The 19,857-nt window shown below is 41.3% G+C and overlaps 2 protein-coding genes across 11 annotated transcripts in view; one reads left to right on the forward strand and one right to left on the reverse strand.

The window, feature by feature from the left end:
- DCAF17 (DDB1 and CUL4 associated factor 17) overlaps positions 1 to 12,234 on the reverse strand; it is a 33,932-nt gene extending 21,698 nt beyond the window's left edge. Inside the window, exons 1-6 of one of the 4 annotated variants that reach the window (XM_075529326.1) lie at positions 12,035 to 12,234; positions 10,695 to 10,798; positions 7,937 to 8,027; positions 5,386 to 5,522; positions 3,343 to 3,421; positions 272 to 361 (exon numbers count right to left, since the gene is read on the reverse strand). In XM_075529326.1, coding sequence (XP_075385441.1) covers positions 272 to 361; positions 3,343 to 3,421; positions 5,386 to 5,522; positions 7,937 to 7,996 — 366 coding nt within the window. In that variant the 5' untranslated portion in view covers positions 7,997 to 8,027; positions 10,695 to 10,798; positions 12,035 to 12,234. Of the gene's footprint in view, positions 1 to 271; positions 362 to 3,342; positions 3,422 to 5,385; positions 5,523 to 7,936; positions 8,028 to 10,694; positions 10,799 to 11,199; positions 11,563 to 12,034 lie in introns of those variants that run through there. The other 3 variants (XM_075529325.1, XM_075529322.1, XM_075529323.1) reach the window with 3 other exon arrangements.
- METTL8 (methyltransferase 8, tRNA N3-cytidine) overlaps positions 11,838 to 19,857 on the forward strand; it is a 137,967-nt gene continuing 129,947 nt past the window's right edge. For 4 of the 7 annotated variants that reach the window (XR_012779357.1, XM_075529327.1, XM_075529331.1 and 1 more), the window contains exon 1: positions 11,981 to 12,118. The gene's annotated coding sequence lies outside the window, so the exon portion shown is untranslated. Of the gene's footprint in view, positions 12,119 to 19,857 lie in introns of all 7 variants that reach the window. The other 3 variants (XM_075529328.1, XM_075529330.1, XM_075529332.1) reach the window with 2 other exon arrangements.

Here is a 19,857-nt window from a genome sequence, read left to right on the forward strand (position 1 = left end):
TTTGCCATCTGCTTTCTGAAAAAAAAAAAAATCTTATTCATTTGTGGTTTTCTGAAACGGTGTTTGCTAGTGACCACAGCAAATCCACACTATCCAGCGCAACGACGTTGAGGAGCACAGGCTCTTCCTACACTATTTTGTTATAAGATAAGCCAGGTCAGCATACTTTTTATGGCCAGGGCACATTCCCGATACACGCATAATTAAATAATGATATTACCTTATTGTCATCAAAATAAATCATGTATTTAACATAGAAACAAGCTCTTACTTTTTTGTTGATCTCCAAAACCCCAATGAGTGAAAAGGGGAGAACACGGAACACAGCGAGGTATAGCAATACAGACTGCTGAACGCCAGCCTGCAAGAAAAGATTGAAATTGCAGGTGGCTCTGAAAAGTCCTGCAACACACTCTTAATGAGTTGAAAATAGCCATCTGTCCTCACATGTGGTGAAAGAGAGGATCTCATGAATTAGAAACATCCATCCTTTGGACTGCAGGAAGGCACACATGTTCACAATGCACTCACTAAGCCATCAGCCATCCAGGGGCGTGCACGTGCACACACACGTACAGCAACAAAAGCGAACCTAACAGTAAACGCTTCTTAGGAGCAAAATGCCTATTGTAAACTGGTGCTCACAGTATCAATAAACCACCAAGCGAAAAGACAGGGAGTCATGGTGCTCAGACCATGATAGACCATAGCACCACAGCAGCATGAGCAGCAGGTCCACGTAAAATGAGGAACATTAATGAAACAGCAGCAACGGAAACTTCAGTGTTTTCTCTATGTGGAATGGAAAGCTCCCTTACTTTGAAGAGCAAGGCCCAATCAAGTTCTTTCCCATCTGAAAAGTTAAATAATCTGTTGTACCTCTCCAGAATGATTTTAAAGATATTTATTAAATTTGTAGTATGAAGGGTGCCTGCTACAGGCGGACTGCTTCCAGAGAAGCCTAGAGATTGGGCCGTCAAGAGCACAACCAATATGGCTACAACTAAAAGTCAGAAAACAAACAAAAACATTCTCTGGGTTAAAGCTCAAAAGATTCTCTTCAAAAGGGGTGAATTTTGACTGAGCAAGATCTTCATGGTATGAATTAAGCTCCTTCCATTCTCCTAAAACCCAGAAGAAAGATAGTTTGTATATCCTCACCAAGAGGTAGTAGTCAGTTGGAGACTGTTGGGAAACATAAGCTAGGATGCCGAGGTCCCACCAGCCTTGTACTAACATGAAAACCAGTTGTCATGGTCAACTCTGACTCACAGCAAGCCTACAGAGGCCCAAACAGTACTCTGCAGCACAGGGTTTTCAATGCTGTTTCTGAAAGTTGAGTCCTATGCCATTTTAATTAGTAGTTAAGTTGGTTAACTGTTGCTCATCCAGATGACAATAGAAAAGCTTGAGTTAATGGTGCTCAGTGGGTTGGTTGGAGTAGAGGTAGGTTGAAGTTCTTGCTCTTTAGGAATCTACATTCTTCAAGAAAGGCAAATGAGACAAGATACTCAGAATTAATTCTCAGAAAATGTTTGACTGCTTTGTTTTACTATTTTGCTGGCTGTGAGGTTTCTCTCACACAAGTGGAGAGGGCGACATAGTAGGTGAGAGAATAAGAAGCCAAGTATTATTAAGAGGGAATGGCCAGGTCAGTCTGTTTCTCTAAGATTTTCATACTTAATAAATCACATCCATACCTTTTCTCTTAGATTCTTAGGATAAAAGGGTGAGAAGCTATCATCTTATTAATGTGATGAAAGCTGTTATATAGGATTCATGAAATAGTTTTAATAAAATATATCCAACAGATCTAGAGCTGAATTAATTAAAGAAAAAAATTCCAGCCTGGAGTAGAAATTCTGAAGATTCCTATGAGCAAAATCTTGAAGGATGCAGGAATCATCAAAAGAAGATGGCATGGATACAGTCACTGCGCCAAAAAGAGCTGGTTGACATCCAACCATATTCCTGGGTTATCCGACTGGGCACATTAAAATTACAAGGGTCCTTAAAAAGTCACGGGGGGACAGCAGAAGAGTGTTAGAGGGAGAAGTGGCCATCTGAGAACTGCTGCTGTGACGACAGAAGAGCACTGCGGAGTGCGGGGGTTTCTCGAGGCTATCCCAGGCAAAGCAAAGAATTTTCCCTTAGAGCCGTGAAAAGAAGTCTTTTAAAAATAATTGCTTTTAGGCACTGAATTTGTAGTTATCTGTTATAACAGCAAGAGAAATCTAATGTAGGTAGTCAGTTCAGAGGGGATAAATACTGGAAAATTTCTGACAAGACAGTGTTGGTGAAGAAAAATGTTGGAATTTGAGTTCAGCTAAAAAGTTAATTTAAAAAAATCAAAACTAAAATACCCACCCAGAAAGTTTACAATGAAAAGTTAAAGAAATAAAATACTTTTTAATTGCCAAACGAACCCTCAAACAAATGTTAAGTGGCCAACTAATGATTTACGTGATCCAGAAGAAGTCCCGAGAGGAGAATGAAAAGCAGGGTTTTCAGTCAGGAGGCACGCTTACTTGGCACAGAGCAGATGGGGGTCCAATGGAGGATTAGCAAGGGAATGCTGGGTGCTGCCATCTCTGTAAGGGTAAGTTAGAGGAACTCCTTAATTGTTCAAGAGGAATCCTAAACTTGTACATGAACTTTACTTGCCAGCTCAGTGTTACAAGAACTTGTGAATTTCTAGAATAGGTAGTATGGCGTAGGGTATAAAGCAGGGACACTGGATTCGAGCCCAGGTTCTCCCACTTACAGCACTACGCCTTTGGATTAAGTTATTCTACCTGTGTGGGTCCCAATTCCTTCACTTATAAAATTGAACACGAATACTACCTACCCTAAGAGTCCTGAGGGTTGAATGAGTTGGGCCCGTAAAGCAAGCACACAGTGCTTGATTATTTTTCGTAAGGGACACTGGTGAGAAAAAGCTGATGTCATTCAATTACAAGTAAACTGCCAAGGTGAGATAGCGAGTAAGCTATTTGTTTTTCTAGATGCCTAGGGCCACAAAGAGGAAAAATCTAAGGGCAGAATCTCTACCTAAAAAAAGAAAAAAAAACAGTGCTCAACATGTTTTTTTCTATTTTAAGGTCACCACCAAGAAAAAAATTACTTGCTATGTACTCATCTAGTCAAAGAACTGGACTAATTTTCAAGTCAAGAAAATCTTAGGTAATTCTTGAAAGAAAAAGAGTGAAAGAAACTACCTACCAACCTCCACACCATGCTTCAGCAGTCAAACACGATCAGTTCCTTAATAACAAATTTATAGACAAATTTCTAAGGACACACAGTCAATCTTGCTTTTATTAAATGCTTAAAGGTTAGTACCTGGCGGGCCACTGCTGAGACTTTGATCTGAGCTGACTTGATAGTAATGACTTCTTGGGGCGTGTCCCAGTTCAAGTACCTTTCAAAATAAAAGGTGCCAACTTTTACTCATTTAGATCACTTTACCTACGCTTATAAATCAAAGTATGAAGAATATTTTACAATGAAAGCTTTTAATTACCTAAGTAATAAAAGCAATGAAGTTTATTTATTAATCTGTCAATCAATAAAAAACTTGAAGCAGCTCCTTTGAATCCCTGTATTGGGTAAGACATACAACGCGAAACCCTTAAGACGCATAGCCCATTGTCCTCGAGTGAGTGTGATTCAGTGCAGGACAGAGGGGGGCTGCCCATAGGGTTCTAGGATGGTGACCTCTCTCTCCTGGATAGATTACGACCTCTGACATTTTGGTTAGCATTTATGCACTTCACCACTGTGCCAAGGAGCCTTGGGACGCTCAGCGCCTAACCAAACGTTCAACAGTTAAAATCCAGCAGCTACTGCTGGACAAAGCTGCGGAAGGCTGCTGTTCTTATGGAAAACGTACAGCCTTGGAAACCCTATGGATTAGTTCTGCCCTGTTCTATAAGGTCGCTGAGTTGGAATCCATCCAACGACAATGGGTTTTATATAGTATTTAAGAGCAAGGCAAAAAGCTTTGCTAGTTATAAAATCATAGAAATCCTTTCAAAACAAAACTATCGCAATAAGAAACTACTGATTCTTGATATATCCTACATCTAGGACGACACACTTCTGAAGACGGTGTTTCCATTCCTCTAGGGTTAAGTAACGGGCTGCTCACTGCAACGTCGGCAGTTCCAACCCACTAGCTGCTCTAAAGGAAAACAATGAGGTTGTATGTTCCCATAAAGATAAACCGTTTCGGAAAGCCCAAGAAGCTGCTCTATTCAGTCATTGTAAGAATTAATTCTGTGGCAGAGAGTTTTAGGGCTTTTTAGCCCCAAAGAATTCTGGGATGTCATCTTCATCCAAATGGCAGTTTGAGTAAGTACCCTTGAGGGACTCAAATCATGCTTCTTTGCAGTGTTCTTAAGAGTTTACAGCAGGGGTCCTCAAACTGCGGCCTGTGAGGATATTCATCCAGGCTCCCAGGTGTTTTTGCCTCTTTTGTTTTTTACTTCAAATAAGATATGTGCAGTGTGCATAGGAATTTGTTCAGTTTTTTTTTTTAGAAACTATAGTCCAGCCCTCCAGCGGGTCTGAGGGACAGTGAACTGGCCCCCTGTTTGAAAAGTGTGAGGCCCCCTGGTTTAAAGAATAAGAAAGAAGTCGGAAAGGACAAGTTTGGGCCTGTAGGCTGCCTACCCAAATCCTTTAGGACAACCTCTGGTGCTCGCAAAGAAGAAGGTGTAGAGCTGGGTTTGAAAAAAATCTCATTTCCTTGCCAATGCAATTTCCAATTTTCTTAAAACTTCTTCATACTAAGCACTCACGGTCACTTTGTGTCCTTTTTGAAACTCTATCAAGATTATCCAGTTGAAACTCCAAAGAAATAAACAATCAGAACCCTCTGAGCTGACTCCTCGGCCTTGAATTTAATTGGCCCAAACTTGGAAGCCACTGTTTTGACTGAAACTTTTTTTTTAAAGGTACCCCAAGAGACTAAGACAAGTGTATGTATATTCACTCCAAAAATTTACCTCTAATTTAAAAACTGTTAATAAAGTTGCACTAGGCATTATGATTGCACTAGGCATTATTTTAGCTAAAAGAGACTACTCTTCAGGAAAACCTAGCAAAAATATATCCTATCTATACAATACTATTTGTAGAATGGTTAACACAAGAGAATTAAAACAAATTTTTTTTTTCATCTGGAAACTACTATAGGTTAGGTACTTGTGAGGGACATACAACGCGATACAAGATCACTTTCTATCCTCGGATCTTCAAGTGTAGTTATGAGGGGAGAAAAAGAGGGCAGATTTATAAACCTGGCTCCCACTGTACACTAAAAGAACTGAAAAGAACTATATAGTTCCTGGGATTCAAGTTTTAACAATAAAGTCTTAATACCTGAAATTGCAATAGGAAGCAAGATATATCTTCTCAAGGACTTTTCCAGTGGCTGTAGATATCCGATGCAGCCAATTATGGGCAGTCAAGGCAATGAGTGAGGATTTATAATCTGATGGACTGGGAAGTAGTTCTCCCTTAAAAAAAAAAAAAGTAAAAACAAAACCACATGGTTAGGAACAATTTACAGCAATCACTGTCCAGGGAAAAGAGTTAACCACTTAAATAGTCACATGAATAAATAAACCAAAGAAGTAATATTAAATGCACAAATAAAGACAAGGAAAGATAAATTAGGGGCAATTATTTTAATAATAAATTAAAATAATTTATGCACAAAACATTCAATGTCTGTATACTGTCTGAATTAATTTCTTATTGCTGTTAATTTATAATTATTATAATTTAATATTAAACACTCAACAACTGTAGTTGTTTTACCATAGTGGGTGCATTAATGCGGCTGTTGTGGCTAACAAAAACAGCTCCATAATGCCAGGTATAAAAAAGCCTGGCAATTAAAATCAACTTCCAGAATACTTGTTCTTTACTTCATGACTCTTTTTCCTATTGATGGGAGTTAAAATGGCCAAAGTACAAATTACCCCATTATTTACACTGGTTCTTCAAGCTCAAATGACAACCTGGAATCCAGAATCAACACAGCCAGACAGGAGCAGATGGACCTGGTTTGATGGGTAGAGATAACCTGTATCACTAGGGAATTACCCCCAGAAAGGGAGAGGACGGCTGCTTGGGTGCTCTGACCCTTGAGGAGCTACCACAAGTGGAAGTCTAAGGCAGGAGGCAAAAAGAGAAGCCAAAAGTTCCACTTTGATTTTGGAATAAAAGGGTAGATCCAAGAGAAAAGCTGAGAAGCTAAAATTCATCTAGGGATTTCTTACACTAAACAAATGAACAGAAGAGGATGAAACTGCAATTACTTCACACGAGGATATACTCCTGAAAATTTGTCTTTCCTTTAAGCTTCAGGGAGAGAAATAGGGCAGTTTTTCTTGTTTTTAAGCTTATTCAGTACTGTCTTACAATGAGGATCCCTGGTGGCATAGGAGGTTCAGTGTTGGTGGTTTGAATCCATCAGCCACTCCACAGGGAAGGTGAGGTCACCTGCTCCTGGACAGCTTCACCGGCTCAGAAACCCTAAGGGCAGTGCTATGTTGTCCCACAGGGTTGCTGAGTCAGAATCGACAAGTGGGTCTTATAATGTTTACAGGTAGTGAAGTAAATGCATTCATTCTATGGCGTCTATCTACACACTTTCAGGGATATATTAAAGTTTAAAAAAGAATGTACTCATTATACCTTGCCTTTTAAAAGAGGGCAGCATTGAAGCAGCATATATAATGGCTTTGAAATATTTTCCGAAACCAAAGTGGCTAGCTACTAATTTAAAAGCGGTTTAACATTGCTATGTTAGCAACAACATGCTTTCTTTTAAGTGGAAAATCTTGCTTCATTTCAGAAGAGAACAAAATGTTTATAGAGAAGCGATTATAGGAATTAGGTGATGAGAAACTTTATTTTTGCAGGTCTGCTCAAATCTTTACTGTTTTAATACGATGTCTTAAAAACTTTTCTCAATTAAATTTGTTTTCACTCTTAATTGAATGGATTTAAAAGGTTGAGAGCCCATCAGAGCACTGCTTCGATGTGTATTTAAGTACAGTACTTTCATGGGATGGTGTCGTGTATATAGTTGCTGGAGGAGTTGGGAGTTATCAAAGGGCAGTGGAAAAACAAGTGTAGGACATGCTGAGTTTTAAAAATACAGCAAATATTTTATAGAATGTTCAATACACTGCTGTGGATGGTGATTGTCATATTTCCCAAATAATGTTTAGCGTTCTGAGAAATGTTGCAGCAAATTAATCAGGCCTTTGAATTAAATATGGTGGTTCTTTAGGAAAAATAGAACACTCTGACACATGTCAAAATAATACTTAAAGATAAAGGCTTTACTTTGAATCTACTATTAAAACCTTTTTTAAAGGTCCTTGTTTTTACAGAAAATTAGTTCCCTACAGCTGCTGCTTTTGTTCTCAGACATTAACTCTCTCCTCATAGAAGGTTCCTTTTTAAATACTAGAAAACTAGATATCTATGTTTTTTCATTTTTTGTTCTCACTGGGATATGTAATACATCAAGTTATAAACTCACTTTTATCAGATTTTTACATTTTCTAGTGTTTTGAGATTTTAAAATGTCATCTAATTTTCAAAATATATTCTTTATGTTGATACATAGTCCCTTACAATAAAAACTACTTCAAGAGGAATAATGACAATCGAAAGATGTTCTCCAAAAAATGAGCCATTAAGTTTTTGAGCCAAATGGATGACTGGTTACACACATGGAGAGTAAGACCCTCTTCACAAACCATGACAAAAGATATGTTCTCTTCTTGATTTCTTGGAAAAATTCTAAAGTCATTATGATATTTCCATTTTGTTCCTTTACTGACTTTATTAATAGTCACCACTTTGAAGCAAAAACTGCTCTAGAAACAAATGTTCTAGAAGCAAATCTTACCACGGGACATTCCCACAATAAAGCATCCTCTATTTTTTCTGATTTGGAACATTTTGGCATTTCATAAAGTTTTCTTGGCTTTGCTGCAACACTAAAGAAAGGAGGAAAAGAAGGGATTATTCTTGATAACCAAAAAAGTATTATCTCAGTTGTGAGTAAATTTTTTTTTCTATTCAGAGATTTCAAATACCAAAAGACAATTTCTTTTGTTCTTCTCTTAACTAAATATAAGGTTGTTTTTTTTAAACCTCATAATTTACTTTATACATCATGAGGGAGGGCACTTGAAAACTATATTAAAATAGTTGTTAACATTATGAAACTACTAAAAATAACCACTTATTGACCCTTTGGTGCATTTCTTTCCAGTTTTTCATTATATGTAAATACCAACTGAACATTTTCCAAAATTGGATCATACTGCATTCTTTCTTTACCTTTGAGATGTAGTATCTTTTTACAGAATTTCATAGACTTCATACACTATGGTTCCATTATTTTTAAACTGAAACTTTGTGGATCAAAAAGGGGCTCAATATTGTATTTACTTTGAGATAAAGAATAGTATCTTACTTTTAATTTACACTTCTTGAATTGCTACATGGATTTCTTTTTTTCCCAGCTGCTATATTGGATCCCTGGTGGCATGTGCTGGGCTGCTTAATCTAAAGGCAGCAGTTAGAAAACAAGAGCCAGCCACTCCTGGTTAGAAAGAAGAAAGTTTCTACTCTCACAAAGAGTTACAACTACATAAACACAGAGGTATTTCTACTCTGTTCTATAGGGTTGCTGTGAGTCAGCATCAATTTGATGGCAGTTAGTTCAGTTTTTGGACATTTTGAAAACAAAATACTATTGAAGAGATACACTTTTCAGGGTGACTCTTCTGGTCATCTTTAATATTCTTTCACTGATTCAAAGGTTTACACCAAAAAGAACTTCACAGGGAAACAAAGCAGTCTCACATGTAATTTTAACCTCTGGAATAAACTTCCCCGTGTGGAATGCTGAAAACGTGCAATATCTAAGACAATTTTGTCAGGAAAAAATATATATAACCAGGAAATCATCGATATGAGCTAAAACGTTTAATTGGTTGAGGAAAAAAAACAACCAGAACAGAGTATCCCTGCTATAAGCAGTTGAGATCATCACATTAAAGTTTTGATCAACTTGTGTATGGTACAAACTATTCAGGGTTTTCTTTTATTTTTTTTCCAGTGTGGATTGGGTTTTTAAAAAAATCATTTTATTAGGGGCTCATACAACTCATCAAAATTCATACATAGATTAATTGTGTAAAGCACATTAGTACATTAATTGCCCTCATCATTCTCATAACATTTGCTCTTCACTTAAGCCCCTGGCATCAGCTCATTTTTTCCCCTCCCTCCCTGCTCCCTTTTCCCTCATGAGCCCTTGATAATTTAAATTATTTTATCCTATCTTGCACTGTCCGACAGCTCCCTTCACCCACTTTTTTGTTGTCTGTCCCCAGGGAGGAGGTCACATGTAGATCCTTGTAATCAGTTCCCCCTTTCCACCCTACCCTCCCTCGGGAATTTCTTAAAAGGGAAAGCTAAATGATGGGTTGTTATTCATTTAATTGGCAAGGTAGTTTGGATAGGTTTATTAAGAGTTCATGTCTGCATTCTATAGGCTAGTTATGGCTCCTCAAATTAGCTAGACTTTTTCCAGAACTGACTTTATCAAAAGTTTTTAACTTCTGTGAAAGGTGAAATAAATTGAGACATTGTTAAAAACTGGACTGTTTATCGTTAGATCACCAGTCAATTATCATTTACTCTAAAAAGTTTCATTAAAATGAGCACTGCTAAATTGGGCAAACTATGAACCGGGCAATACATAATGCTAATTTGGATGTGTATGATAATGGCATCATCACATCACATCATATCTTTGAAAAGGTCCAAGACGTCGGACAGGGCAAGATATGACAAAATAACAGTTTATAAATTATCAAGGGCTCATGAGGGAGGGGGAATTGGGGAGGGAGGGGAAAAAAAGAGGAGGTGATGCCAGGGGCTTAGGTGGAGATTAAATGTTTTGAGAATGATGAGAGCAATGAAATGTACAAATGTGCTTTACACAATTGGTGTAACTATGGATTGTGATAAGAGCTGTATGAGCCCCTAATAAAACGGTATATTTAAAAAAAAGGTCCAGATTCCCACTTTTGCATGATAGCATGAGTTCTGCAGCCATGCTCTTCAGTGAAAGATGGCAGAAATTATTTAAAGACAACCATTTAAAATCTCTAAAGATGGTCCTGGGGCAAATTAAGCATTTGAATAAAATTCATTTAACTTTGGTAAGAATGGCTTATAAAGTTGATTGTAATTTAATATGTAAACGAAGGCACAATGGTATTGTCTTGTCAAATCAGGAATACCAATAAAGAGAGAAATAGTAATAATAAAGTCACTAGAGATTCAACAGTAGATATATTGAATTTGCATTAATGTCGAGGTCTGGTGGTACTGTGGTTATGAATTGGGCTGCTAACCTCAAGGTCAGCAGTTCAAAATACCCAGCAGCTCCATGGAGAAAGGAGGGGGTTTTCTACTGCTGTAGAGTTACTGTCTTGGAAGCATACACAGGTAGTTCTACCCTGTCCTATTGGGTCACTGAATTGGCATCAATTCAATGGTAGTGAGACTGGTTTCGATAGAACGTAGAGGTTTTTTTTTAAAGAGCATTAAATTAAAAATATATAATAGTTCACCCCCAAAATTACCTGCTAACACAGAACCGATAATTATCAAGATATATTCTTCCTCTCTCATAGGCTATTGGCGACCTGGAATGGGTGGTCCAAACATTCTTAAACTTGGTACTTTCCTGAAAGATACATAGATTCACGTTTAGAGGATTCATAAGCCCCTATTGTGCACTTTTTAAGCTGAATAGCTCAATTCACAGTTTATAAAGTAACCTCACGTAGGCTTATCTCAAAACATGACTGTATTTTCGCTTTTTTTCTCACATTGTAATTACTATTAAGTGGGGCGACCAACTTTTAGAATGATTGCCGGAAGACGTGAGAAGTTAATAGGGAAAGGATCTAGAGCCCCGTAATTAGCTACTAACAAATCACCCAGGTTCGGGAATGGATTCCCCTCCCCATCCCAAGCGATTCTTTACAGCGGAGCACTAAGCGCATTAAAAACTGCACCCCGACAGGAAGGGGTACTCTGGCACTCCACTGCTGGTCTCTCTGCTCCCGGCCGGAAGGCGGTCACCTGGCACACCAGCACCCGCAGGATGCCCAGGTTCGTCCTCTGCACCACACCGGCATCGCGCGAGAAGAAGCCCAGCGCCCGGCGGCTCAGCTGGAGGCAGACGTTGGGCTTCCGAGTCCGGCCCATGGAGGCTCGGACGCAGGCCGGGGCTTGAGGCAGCGAGAGAGGGACGGGGTCCGCACTTCCGCTAATGGCAGCGGCTGCTCCCGAGGTCTCTCAAGGCCCACACTCCGGGTCGGGCCTGGAAAAAGCTACCGTGGGCAAAAGGCCGGGGAGCAAGCCGGCGAGGCAATGGAAGGCAGGCTCGGCCCCGCCCCCTCACGTACAGCCCCGCCGCCGGAAACTAGGGCAGGAAAAAAACCTTCCCAGCCTGCTCTCGTGGCGCCTTCAAACACTTCCCGGTTCCAAACCAGGTCGTGAACAAAGCCACACGTCCCTTAGCGCGTGGCCTGTCGGGGACGCTCCCTCACCGGGAAATGTAGTCTAGCGCCTGGTTAGTCTCAGAACTACAATTCCCACAAGTCAGTGGGAGGCAGGGGCGGGAAACGAGCTCTGCCTTAGGCCCCGCCTCCCACTCGCGTGGCTCCGCCTCTACATCTCTCTGCGACCTGTCTCCGCCTCGCGGCCTTGCCCCGCTCTGGAGTCTCCGCCCCCCGGTGCGTGGGTGAGGCTGCGCTGTCACGCGGACGCGCCTTTCCGGGTTTGCACGTGGGCGCTGGGCATAAGTCGGGGGCCTCAGTGCTGGCGCTTCCTAGTCTCGGCTCCCCGAGTGTATCCTGCGCCCAAAGATACCTCCCTCTTACCCCGACACCCACGACGCCTCTCAGGCCCCTACCTTGACTCAGGGTGGTCCGTGCAGGGCGTCAGGAGGCGGCGCCGTGTCGAGCGCGACCCCCAAGGCAGCGCCTTGTGCTCAAAGGTACGCCCGTGGCTTTCCCGTCAGCCACACGCCGGAGGTTGTGGACGAGACTGAGGGTTCAACATTTTGGGAATACAAACGCGATGCTTTTTGTTTTATGAGTTAGCGACGATGGAAGTTGCTGTTTTCCCCACTAAACTAGGATTGAATGACTCAAATTACTCTTTCCAGAGCCCCCCCCTTCCGGCCCCCCGCGTGTCCCCCCACTTCCCGTTTGTGGCCTGCGGGAATGCTGGCTGGTTTTTCGCTAAGAGTTGCATTTTCCTTCCTCTGGCCTCCAGTTTTCCTTCAAGAGAATGAAACAGGAAATGCTTACATTTTTAAAATGTTTACATTTTTTACTGCACTGTCTTTAAGATAGTCCGCTTTGTTTCTGCTAAGTCAAAGGTAATTGATACCTTGTTAATTAGCTCTGCCTGTAGGTTCAAAGATCTCATCCCACTGAAGTTTCAGTAATCTTGTACCAAGTGTGCCCCCTTGTTGTGGCAAAGCCCTTGAAGTGAGGGCTTTGCCTCTCACACGGGAACTTGGCATGCTTATTGCTCATAGGTACCCAACCAACGCTGAATGTCAAGAGGGATTTCGATGGCATCTGATTGGTGGAACAGTAAGGACAGGCCTGGGTTAGTGTGTCTGATCTAGTCACAATGTAAGTGCTTAGTAAAACTCTGCCATCTCTCCAGCATTTCCTTCAGGGCCTAAACTTATGCTGATTTTTCATGACGAATTTACAGCATACTATAGAGTGCTTTGTATATTTTTAGAGAGTGCTACAATAGTCAATTTGCTAATTCATGAATGCAGCTGTCACTGAGGAACTGGGACCCAGAAAAGATAACAGGATTCTCTTTAGTTGAAATGAAATTCAAATCATTACTAGATTGGATTCATCATCTCTCTTCTCTCTCTCCTCCTTCCTCTCCACCCCCACTTGTTTGTCTTCTGTGGTCGGAATCCTACTCTTGATTCGTGATCTCATCTGTCTCATCTCCATTTTCCCTATGTAGTTTAGGGTCTCATTCTTTTACCAAACTTTTAAGCCGCCCACTAACTACTGTCTGTCTCTTAAAACTCCTTCTATTGTCAACCCACTAACTCCCCCTGCCTGCTGTGGAATTGATTCTGGCTTAGAGCAATCTTATTTAGTTTCCAAAGTCGTAAATCTTTAAGGCATCAACGAGCCACAGCTTTCTCCCACAGAACAGCTTGTGGGTTTGAAACATTGACCTTGAGGTTAGCAGTTCAACACTTACCTAATAGCACCATCAGGGCTCTGTCTTAGGTACTTTCAATTCCAACTGTCCATCCTTCTGTCACAGGAACCTGAGTGAAGTTGTGGGTTACTTGTTGGGCTGCTAGCCACAAGATCAACAGTTCAAAACCAACCATTCCTCAGAAGAAGGATAAGGTTTTCCAGTCTCAGAAACCCAAAGGGCAGTTCTGTTTTCTAGTATCGCAATGAGTCAGAATAGACTCAATGGCAATGTGTTTTGTTTAGACCCCGCCATTGAATTTTCCTAAAGCGCAAATCTATTATTTCCCCATTAAGATTTCTCACTGCCTCCTAATTAATCATCCATAACAGTTTTTCTCCCAAACCAGTAGGTTCTCAGGTGCCTCTATTCTTAACTTACAACATTTTCTTTTTTAAAAAAAAAATGTATTGGGGGTTTGTACAACTCTTTTCACAATCCATACATACATCCATCGTGTCAAGCACATTAGTACATTTGTTGCCATCAACATTTTCAAAACATTTTCTTTCTACTTGAGCCCTTGGTATCAGCTCATTTTTTCCCTCCCTTATGAACCCTTGATAATTTATAAATTACTATTTTTTTATGTCTTATACTGACCGATGTCTCCCTTTACCCACTTTTGTGTTGTCCATTCCCCTTGGAGGGGATTATAACTAGATCATTGTGATGGGCTCCCTATGTCTTCCCCATGTATCCCCCACCTTCCTCTTCCCCTCCTGGTATGACTACTCTCAATATTGGTCTTGATGGGGTTTATCTGTCCTGGATTCCCTGTGTTTCGAGCTCTTATCTGTACCAGTGCATATGCCAGATTTGTAAGGTAGAATTGGGGTCATGATAATGGGGGGTAGGGGAAGCATTAAAGAACTAGAGGAAAGTTGTATGTTTCATCAGTGCTATACTGCACCCTGGCTGGCTTGTCTCTTCCTTGTGACTCTACTGGAGTAGAAAGCTCAGTCTTTCTCCTGGGGAGTGGCTAGTGTTTTTGAACTGCTGACCTTGCAGTTAACAGCCCAACTAGTAACCAGTACACCACCAGGGCTCCTTTGGGACTCCCTAGCCCCTCTTCTTTAGCCTACTGTTCAATTCTCTTCAAAATTCACTGCAGGTGTTACTGTAAACTTACAAACTCTTCCTGACTCGTCCATTAGCAGCCTTGTCTCTTCTTTCGTGCTACTCTGCATGCGCTGGCTGTGGCTTTACAGTAGAATTGTCATTTGTCAAAATTATTGGGCAAAATAATAATCCACTGCTGTTTCTGCCAACGAGCTTTAGTAGAAACTGAGCAATAAATGGTTTCTGCAAGCTTAGCCTGCTTCCTAAAACGTGGTTAATGAAAAGGCAGGTTGAATGAATGCATAGCCTACTCTAAAGTCTATTTATTTGTGTGAATCTATTATTGGCAGCTAAGTGCTTGTAGTATCCATTCAGATTTAGCCTGCCCTTATAAGTCAATAAGAAATCACAATATTAAAAAAAAAGAAATCACAATATTAATGTAATCAAATAAATTTAGATATTTAAATTCCTGCTAGTTCTAATATAAAGTAGATACTCCCCATTTGTTGAAGATAAAGTCACAAGAATAGACACTGCCAGTGGCCGTTTAGGATTTGGAAGTGACGTCTCAGTTTGGGCCATAGAATAGGCATTGGTTCTTTTTTCATTTCTGTGTGTATGTGTTGTTATTATAATACTTAGTCAATCTAGCTATGCCATTTTAAAGAAAAGGAAGAGAAAATAGGATTTCAGAGGTTAATAAAAACACTTTTTCCTTCACATACTTTACTTAAAGAAACAGATGAATAGATATATGAAATGCTCACGTTATAAAAGTTGAACATTTATTCAGAGACGTTAAAGAGATTTGAATGAAGTTCACAAGAAGCCATTTAATCATAATGTAGTTATTGTTCATCTGGAGGGTGTTAAGAACTATTTTGGCATAAGATGTAATAGTGAACAGGGTTCACAAAGGCTTTAATAGGGGAGATACATAATTAATAAATAGCTAGCTAGGTAGGAGTCCTTGTATGGTGCAAACATTAATGAGCTTGCTAGCAGGAAGGCTGGTGGTTTGAGTGTGTAGAGAGGCACCCCAGAAGACCTGATGGTCTGCTTCTTAAAAATCCTCTATTGACAGAGCCCTGAAGCACAATTCTACGCTGACACACATGGGATTGCCATGATTTTGGAGTCACCTTGATGAGCATAAGTAACAAGACTCTTGAGTAGTGATGAATGCTGTGAAGAAATAAAATAGGGTGCTGTTCTAGAGAGTAGTTGAGGGACCTGCTTTAGTCAGGGTAGCCAGGGAAGGCTTCTTCAAACCTGTTTCTCTGAGAACATTTTAAACCTTGAACCACATCTGTCCTCAGAAGTCATCTTTAAACAACAGTTTTGCTAACTCCATTGGGGTGGTGGCGTGTTCATTTTGAGCATTATATTTCTTTATAGAATTACTTATATGAGATCAAATTAACAGCAGTACCTGTAAAGCCTAGATGAAGTTTGTTTTTGTGTGCTGTTGAGTTGATTCAGACTCATAGTGACCCTCTGGGACAGAGCAGAACAGCCCTTGGGGGGTTTTACAGGAGCAGATTGCTACGTCTTTTCTTCCACAGAGCTCCGGGTGGGCTCTAGCTGTTTAACTAACAGCCCAGAATATGACAACCATTGTACTACCAAGGCTGCTGCTGCTCCTTTTATTTTTATTTTAAACTATTATGAATTGAGTGAAGGTTTAGAGAACAAATCATCAGTATTTCATTCTACAATTCATACTTTTTTGTTGCTTCGTCTCTTTTACTGCAGTTCCCTGCCTGCAACACCACTCACCCCTCAGTGCTTCTTCTTTTTTTTTTTTAAATTAATTTTTGTTGTTTTTAAAAGTCATTTTATTAGGAGCTCATACAACTCTTTTCACAATCCGTACATACATCATTTGTGTCCAGCATATTCGTACATATGTTGCCATCATCATTCTCAAAACACCTGCTTTCTACTTGAGCCCTTGATATCAGCTCATTTCCCCCCTTTCTCCCCACTCCCCCTTCCCCTGAACCCTGGATAATTTATAAATTATTATTATTTTATCATATCTTACACCATCCGACCTCTCCCTCACCCACTTCTCTGCATCCATCCCCCCAGCAAGGAGGTTATATGTAGATCTTGTCATCTGTTCCCCCCTTTCTCCCTCACCCTCCCTCCACCCTCCCAATATCGCCACTCTCACCACTGATCCTGAGAGGCTCATCTGTCCTGGATTCCCTGTATTTCCAGTTCCTATCTGTGTCCAGTCAGATATGTAAGGTAGACTTGGGATCATGATAGTGGGGGTGAGGAGGGTGGGGAAGCATTTAAGAACTAGAGGAAACTTGTATATTTCATCATTGCTATACTACACTCTGACTGGCTTATCACCTCCCACAGCCCTCTGCAAGGGGATGTCCAATTTCCCCCAGATTGGCCCTTGGTTCCCACTCTGCACTCTCCCTCATTCACAATGCTATGATTTTATTTTATTTTTTGGTCTTTGATGCCTGATACTTGATCCCTTTGATGCCTTGTCATCTCACAGGCTGGTGTGCTTCTTCCATGTGGGCTTTGTTGTTTCTCAGATAGATGACCCCTTGTTTATCTTCCAGCCTATGGGACCCCAGATTTTGTATATTTTGACAGCTGGTCACCATTAGCTTTCTTCACCGCATTTGCCTATGCACCCACCTTGTCTTCAGCGTTTGCGTCAGGGAAGGCTGGTATACTTCTTCCATGTGGGTTTTGTTGTTTTTTACCTAGATGGCCGCCTGATTGTCTTCAAGCCTTAAAGACCCCATATCATTTGACAGTCAGGCACCATCAGCTTTTTTTTTTTAAAACATTTTATTAGGGGCTTATACAACTCTTATCACAATCCATGCATATACATACATCAATTGTATAAAGCACATCTGTGCATTCTTTGCCCTAATCATTTTCTTTTTTTCCCCTCTTTTCTTTTTTTTAACATTTTATTAGAGGCTCATACAACTCTTATCACAATCCACACATATACATACATCAATTGTATAAAGCACATCCCTACATTCTATCCCCTAATCACTCTCAAAGCATTTGCTCTCCACTTAAGCCTTCTGCATCAGGTCCTCTTTTTTTTACCCCTCCTTCCCTGCTCCCCCCTCCCTCATGAGCCCTTGATAATCCACAGATTGTTATTTTGTCATATCTTGCCCTATCCGGAGTCTCCCTTCCCCCCTTCTCTGCCGTCCATCTCCCAGGGAGGAGGTCACATGTGGATCCTTTTAGTCAGTTCCCCCTTTCCAACCCACTCACCCTCCACTCTCCCAGCCTCGCCCAGGCACCATCAGCTTTGTTCACAACTTTTGCTTATGCACCCACTTTGTCCTGAGCGATTGAGTCGGGACAGGCTGGTGTGCTTCTTCCATGTGGGTTTTGTTGTCTCTCAGCTAGATGGCTGCTTGTTTATCTTCAGGTCTTTTAGACTTCAGGTGCTATATCTTTTGGTAGCTGGGCACTGTCAGCTTTCTTCACCACATTTGCTTGTGCACCCATTGTCTTCAGAGATCGTGCCAGGCAGGTGAGCATCTCAGAATGCTGAATTGTTAGAACAAAGTGTTCTTGTTTTGAGGGAGTACTTGTGGATGGGCCCACTGTCCATCTGTTTTCTTAATACTCAACCTATAAATATATGTACACAGATCTACTTCCCCCTCGCCGTATATAAATATATTTACATCTTTATATGCCTGTATTTAAATCTCTATGACTACCCTTTGCCTCCTAGTTCTTTCCTCTATTTCTTTGTACTTTCCTCTCATCCAAGTATCATGTTCTGCCTTCATTTGAGTTTTAGGAATTCTTCTCGGCTACATTGCCCTTGGTCCAGCCCTGCCAGGCCTCCTAAACCCTCCTTGACACTGATTTTGGATCACTTGTTATTCCCTTGTCCCTGGGCTTGTTAACACCCACTTCCTTTCCCCTGCCTCCCCTACCCCATGTCCTCCTGGAACTGTCATCCCATTGTTCTCTCTTCTGACTTGTTTATTCTGCCTCTCCCTTCCAGGTAGACATGCTATGTACTATAACAAGACTGAGTACAACAAAGCAACAACCGAAAGTAAAACAATAACTACAACAACAACACCACACACACGCATACACACATAAACGTATGAATAGTTCAGTTCTGTTTGTTTTCCTTCATGGGTGCTTTCCAGTCAAGTCTGATGGGGCTCCATGCCCTGGCACCGCCTCTATCCCTGGGGACTTCATTGCTCTGCTCCCCTGCTGCTCTGCTGCATGCCCCCCAGAGGCTGGCTTCGGAGTGGTGAGTTCATGGCGGGCACAATTCCTGCCGTGTGTCTCTAGTGTTGTCCTCAATAGTGCTGTGGGTCAATGAGAAATGCTGTGTCCCGGGGTGGGGCTGGCCTTGTAGATATCTCTGTGCATTGCTGTTCTGAGTAGGAACATTGTCTTCAAGGCTTGGTGAGCCAGGATGTGCTTTACTCTTTTCTTTTTTTCTCTCTATCCCTCCTTGTTGACTCCTGTGTGCTCTGACCAGACCAGTCCCTCTTCCCCTCTTCTTGAGCTGTAGCTTCAGTGCTTTCCTCTGAAGTGAATTCTTCTTGGGGGGAGGGTGGTGCTGTACACTTAGTTGGTAATGGGGTCGGCCGCTCAGGCCTCTCTTATCGGTTCCCTGCTTCATGTCAGTGTGTTGCGTTCTTGTCTTGGAGCTCCAGGTTGAAGTCTGGTCCTTCTTTCCCTGTGGAGATACAATCAACAACCTCTCCCTGTGTGGGTTAGTGGCCTGTTCCCCCGGCTACCCATACCTTTTTCCCTCCTCCCTTTTAATAGGCTACCATATGTGTCCCTGAGTTTAGTCTGGCCCCTGCCATATTACCTGGACCTCACCCCAGGGACATATGTGTACAGCCTCTTCTTCCCTCCACCCTTTTGAATTTTTTTGAGCTTATCTCAGCGGACTCATGTAGTATTTGTCCTTTTGTGCTTAGCTTACTTCACTTATCATAATTTCCTCCAGTTCTTCCCATGCGGCGATATGCTTCATGTGTTCATAACTGCTTCTTAGGGATGAGTAATACTCCATTGTATGTAGGTACCAGAGTTTTTTAATCCATTCGTCAGTTGATGGGAATTTGGGCTGTTTCCAACTCCTTGCAATTGTGAACTGCGCTGCGACGAACACTGGGGCACAAATGTCTGGCTGTGGTTTGTTTTTTGTCTCTTCTGGGTATATGCACAGGAGGGGGATTCCCTCAGCGCTTCTTGATGAGAAGTTTCGGGCCGGTTGTTATACTTCAGAGTGGATGTGATGGCAATGTGTGGTTCTTAAGTCTAAGCCAATAGTGATGAGACAACATGGGTAGACCAAAGAACCCTAAACTCACTGCCATCGAGCTGATGCCCACTCATAACAACCCTGTAGGACAGGGTAGA

Source organism: Tenrec ecaudatus, chromosome 13 (assembly GCF_050624435.1).
Source record: "Tenrec ecaudatus isolate mTenEca1 chromosome 13, mTenEca1.hap1, whole genome shotgun sequence".
NCBI classification, from domain to species: Eukaryota; Metazoa; Chordata; class Mammalia; order Afrosoricida; family Tenrecidae; genus Tenrec; species Tenrec ecaudatus.